At 47.0% G+C, this 5,655-nt stretch overlaps 1 protein-coding gene across 1 annotated transcript; it reads right to left on the minus strand.

Annotated features, from left to right (window-relative positions):
• Window positions 1–377: 377 nt before the first annotated feature.
• On the minus strand, window positions 378–2,739 carry SLITRK1 (SLIT and NTRK like family member 1). The gene has a single exon (XM_004318073.4). The coding sequence runs from the start codon at window positions 2,466–2,468 to the stop codon at window positions 378–380; it is 2,091 nt and encodes a 696-aa protein (XP_004318121.1). The 5' UTR covers window positions 2,469–2,739.
• Window positions 2,740–5,655: the final 2,916 nt, after the last annotated feature.

A 5,655-nucleotide genomic window follows, 5' to 3' on the forward strand; every position in this document is an offset into this window, starting at 1 on the left:
CCTATCTCTCTATATAGATGTGGGTATATGTATATATGTGTAGGACCACGGTACCAGCCCCTCTCCCGAGGGGAAGGGCACTGTCTGGTCTCCGAGCAGGGCCCCTGCCGGGGCTTTGTCAAAAGGGGCTGCAGCAAAGAGCGATTTGGCAGGCTCTCCCAGCTCGCCACAGTCTGCTCTTTGTTTCCAGAGGGAGCTAAGGGGTCAGACCCTCTCAGTTGAGCGAGTTCATAGTTATTTATTTATTATGTCCATCAAGGCTTGGGGCGCGCTGGACCTGGGTCTGGGCTCCCCTGACCCCCGGGGATGCCGGCGGAGTGGGGGGAGGGTGGAGGCATCTCCATCCCCCCTCCTCTGCTTTAGCCGGGTTGGGGGTCTTAGTCTGAGAGCGAGTGAGAGCCACAGTCATACACCCTGTGGGCCCCATCTGCGTTGTAAGGCCCATTGTGCCAGTAGGAAGAGTCACAGACTGTCTGTAGGGAATTAATTTCGGACGCCGAGGAGTTGGCGTCCCTTCTCTTAGACCGCTTTCGATTCCTCAGGATAAACACGAGCATGCCCACCACAGTGAAGGCGGAGGTGACAAACACCAGCAGCAGTCCCGGGACCAACACGGAGATGGACACCCTGCTGGTGTCTAAGTAGGAGTTGGAGTGTGTCCCGGTCTCCGCCAACCCAGTGCTGTTTTTACTGTGCGAAGTTAACGTGGGCGAGATCCTCGCGTACAGCTGGGGGCAGATCTCGTCATTGGAGAGGAGCATGAAATCCTTCCTAAAGAAGTTCACTGGCGTCTCGCACTTGAGGTCGCTCATCAGCACTTCGGAACCCAGGCGTTCTGCCCATTGCTTGAAAGGCACAATGGTGCAGGAACACTCCCAAGGGTTTCCGTGCAGGTCTATCTGGATGATGGCGGTTAACTGGTCCAGCACCCCTGCCACCGGAAGGTACATGAAGTAATTGTTGTGCAGGCTGAGTTTAGAGAGCGAGACCCCAGCAAACACGTCCACGGGCAGGGACCTCAGCAAGTTGTTGTTGAGAATGAGGATCCTCAGTTTGGGCATGGCATTGAAGGTGCCAGGAAGGATGAGCTGGATGGCGTTGTACTCCACGTTCAGGTACTCAAGGTTTTGCAGCCCGGCGAATTTCTCCCGGGACAGCGTGTCAAGGTAGTTACTATCCATATACAACCACCTGAGGTCCAAAAGATTCTTAAAAGTGTTGTTCTCTACGGTGGCGATGTTATTGTTGCCCAGATCCAACAGAATGAGATTCTTGTAATCCACAAAGTGCGATTTTCGGATGCTATGGATCTTGTTATCTCGCAGGAAAAGCTCCTGCACGTTGGAAAGCTTGGGCTTCAAATCAGCCAAGCTGCTCACGTTCCGGTTGTTGCAGTTCATCTTTAAACCCGACCCTGGGATGTGGTCGCAGCTGCAGCCCCCAGGGCAGGGCAAGCCGTTGGCTGGGGGTTTGTTTCTGGCGCTGCCGGTAGCTATCGCTGCCGTGGGTCTGATTTTGATCTGCCAGTTGCCTGGGATCTTTGTACCTCCGTTTGGAGCCGACCCTGGGGTGGCATGATCTTCTTGCCCATTTGTCTTGAAAGGAGTTGGCAGGGGGCCAGGAGCGAAGGTCTCTTCTTGGGCAGGGGGAGCCGGGAGACTAGAATCCACTCTGTTTTTCAAAGGACACAAGTCCTGTTCAGTGGTTTCATTGAGGTCTTTGCCCTGCAGCCTGGTGGGGGCTTCGCAGACTACTCGGCCGATCAGGGCATTTTTGGGAATGTTTTCGAGCCATTCTTTCAGGGAGAGCAGATCACAAGTGCAGTCCCATGGGTTATCCTCTAGCAGGATCTCGGCAATGCCAGGGATTTGCTCCAAGACCTCCTCGTAGGGCAGCGTTTTCAGCCTGTTTCCCCGGAGGTCGAGGTGAGTGATGGGCACATATTGGAACACATTGGCAGGTAGGGTGCTGATGAGATTGTCGTTTAAAATGAGTACCTCCAGCTTGTTCAAGTCCTGGAAGGCCCCCGGGTCTATATCCCGTAATAAATTAAAATCAGCCTGGAGGTATTCCAGATCGTCCAGCCCCAGGAAAGTCTGCTTTCGAAAAGATTTGATCTTGTTGTTATTGATGTGCAACCTTTTCACCAGCTGCAGCCCCAGAAAAGCCCCAGGAACGATTTCATGCAAGCCATTATTTTCCATGTGCAAACTAACCGCATTGTAAAAGTTAGCGAACTCATTAGGGAAAAGTCGAGTGAGGGAATTGCCATGCAGAAATAGATGGTAAAACTGGGAAGTCGGGGCGGTGAAACGCTGAAGACTCGTAAAACCCTTTTTTTCACAGTCTACGTGTAGGTCCCCTTCTATCTCATTGCAGGAACAGATCTTCTCTTTGCAAACGTCCCCTGTAACGTTTCCAGCGGCAAAACAAAGAGACGTCTCCAGCAACAGAATCCAAAGCAGCATTTTTAAAGCGAGCAATTCATCCCCGATCTCATCACAAAGTAACAGCGACCATCCTGCTCTCCACAGACACAATTCAAGTTCATTTAGTGCTCCAATGTCCGAGCCCAGGGAAGGAGAAGAAAAGGGTTTGGGGGGGTGGGGGTGGATTCCTTCCTCCCTAACCCCCCCGCACTGCAACAACCCAGGCGCCAGTCAATAATTATATCTACAAACTATCCAGGCACGTAGTGCAAGGCAAGCAAAAAAAAAAAAAAAAAAAAAAAAGTAGAAAAAATAACCCCACTCCCCCTCAACCCTTTAAAAATAACGAAAAAGAAGTTAAATATATACATATAAATTAAAAATACACCCTTACAGAATCTCGTCTAGTGTTCCTCACTAACCAGAAAGGGAACAATGCTAGTAATTAGAAGCAAGTGCATGTTAGAGAAACAAGCAGAGGGTTTGCAGCGTAGTACAGGCACACTGCCTGTGCATGGCTGTGCATCGGACTGACCTTGCCTCTGATACAAAGCAGGGTTTTCGGCGGCTTCTGTTGTTGAGGCTGCTGCTGGAGTTCTTGCTGTGGCTGCGGGTTGCCCAGGAGTCCCCCCGAGGAGCTGTCCAGCCCCCTCCCGGTGCTGAAATCACGCCCGACCGGACGACTCACGCTGCCGAACCAATGGCGCTGGAAAATTTCCGCAATCGCTGCGTTTTGTGGCTGTCCATCGTTTCTCTTTCCTCCCCTTCGCTTCTCTTCAGCTTTTTTTTTCTGGTCTCCGACTCTCGGTTACTAGCTCTTCTTTTCTTGTTCTCCTTCTCTTTCTTCTGCTCTTTCGGAATTACGTGGAGGGGGCGGAGGGGGGGGGGCGAGTTGTCTGAGGGAGGGAGAGAGCGTGAGAATGGGGAGGGAGGAAGAAGAGAGTTGCTAAGAAGCTCTGCTCGTTCCAGCCTGGTGCACTCTGAAAGATCTGACACCCTCTGCTGATCTGCAGTAGCAAAAATCCATCTGGTGAGGGAATGCTGAAGGAAAAAAAAGTCAATCCACGTACAGGGCAAGCGTTAAAAATGTGGGCATTAAAGGCTGTCGATCCACATAGACGTTTTTTTAAAAGGATTGTTTAATTCTTTTTGCGTGCTGAAAACTTTACCCTTTCCTTTCCTTAACGACCTCACAGCACCCACTAGCTCCAGCGTTTGGAAAGAGTGCTTTTAAAACATTTATTTCCCGATGGCTTGAATAAAATTAGTGTCAGGGTGTCAAGCGAACAGCAATTTGAGGTAATTATACTGCACGCCATTTTCATCGGTGCTTTAAATGCATTTCTTCGGTCTCTGCAGTACAATGTTTTATGCTATTTGATGTCTTTGAAACCTTTTTTTTTGTTTGTTTCCTTTTTAACATGTTTGAAAGTAGCTATTTGGAACATATATGCATATCATATATATTTTATACAATACAATTGGGTATGAATTTTTTTGCTGCTAGGTATGTAATTTAGGCAAATACTTTTTAAAACTTGGTATAGAATTTTAGTCAACTTGGTCATTGAGAGTTAGGTTTCTCTGATGATATTTCTTGAATGTTACTTAAGTCTGCATGATGAAAACACAGTGCACGCTTTCGTCTTTGATTCCAGACCCAAAATCCTTCACTGGGAACCGGAAAAGGAGGGAGGGGGCAGGGAAAAATCCCAGTATGATTCGTGAGCGCTCTTAAAAACCCACTGGCAGACTCCTGTGTGCACACCACACACACACACACACACACGCACGCACACAGGCTCACCCTCACACTCTCATACACACGAAGTTTCTGCATCCATTTGGACGAATTTAAAATGCATACAAGTAAATAACCGGTTGCATTTTGCTAGGGGGAGATAGAAATCTCTAGTCCCTAAGGCTCTGTGCGAACCTTATCTACAGGTAGTGGCCAGTTTCTCTTTGCCGGCTCAATGGTGCTGCCAGAGCACAGTGCTCAGGCTTTTCCCAGGGAAGTAATTGCTGGGTTCTTCAAACTTGGATGGAGCTTATAAAAACCAAGTTCTACTAACATCTGGGATGGGAGAGAATGTGACAATGCAGCTTCTCTGGAAGGCCGTTTTGCTGACTTAGAGTCAACACCTTTTCCATCAATACTTCTAAAAATTGTGTGCATTATTTTAGTGTTTGGAATTTACAGGACTTAAAAAAAATGTTGTTTGGTCCTTTCTTCAGTCTAAGCAGAGATCATATGTTCACATCAGTTTCCCTTTTAATTAGGTCTTACACAAGTTGGACAGTTGTTACAAGCCTGATAATAAGCTGCGTAAAAGATCAAATATTCAAGGATTGTGTATTTGGAAAAGGTTAAAGAGTGAAAGATTTATGGGGAGGAATGGGGTTGGGAAAATTCAGGGAAATGTAGAGGAGATTTCTTATTCCAGGTCCAGAAGCTTATTACTGGGGAGGGGCAGATTTCTTATCTATATATAATATTTTCATATAATCAAATGTTGTGTTGTCATCTTCTGGTGAAATTCAGTGGAGGGTCGTGGATGAGGGTTCAGCTCAGAATGGTGTGTGTGTGTACGCGTGCATGTGTGTGTGTGTGTGTGTGTGTGTGTGTGAGAGAGAGAGAGAGACAGAGAGACAGATTGAAAGGTCTTTTTCAGACAACCTATTACACTTTTAAAATCAATCCTGTTCTTATTTAATTTAACCTATTACCACATGCAGGAAGAGGGAAGAGAGCTTAATCCATTTGAAACCGTTTCACGAAAATAATGCTATGTAGTTGAGAACTGCCCATGTGGAGGAAGAGTTAAACTGGGGGGAAGGATATTTCTGTTGCTTTGTAATAGGACTCAGATCTGAAACTTCTTGGCCCCAGAAACCACACTGAGAGAGGAGGGCAGACTCATGCAGTGTCTGTGGCAAGACTGGAGGAGGGACAGAAAAATGCTGGCTGTTTAGGAAGAAAAATATTGATGGTAATCATCTAAAATCACACCTTTAAGCTTAATTGGTTATTTATTTATTCAACTTGCTGAATAAATACTTTATGTGAAGAGACCCAAAGAATGTATTGAAGCTGACTTTAAATTAACAGAATTGGGGTAACAAGCAATTGATATTAAGATTTCATTCCCCCACTCCCACCCATTAAATGCTGTATCTTTCTCTCCTGATTGCTTCTTTCCTCTCAAAGCCAATCACATTAGAA

This window comes from Tursiops truncatus, chromosome 18, assembly GCF_011762595.2.
Source record: "Tursiops truncatus isolate mTurTru1 chromosome 18, mTurTru1.mat.Y, whole genome shotgun sequence".
NCBI classification, from domain to species: Eukaryota; Metazoa; Chordata; class Mammalia; order Artiodactyla; family Delphinidae; genus Tursiops; species Tursiops truncatus.

What these genes read in the sequence shown, in the direction of transcription:
- SLITRK1 (XM_004318073.4), bottom strand. Translation starts at nt 2,468, where the DNA reads ATGCTGCTTTGGATTCTGTTGCTGGAGACGTCTCTTTGTTTTGCCGCT.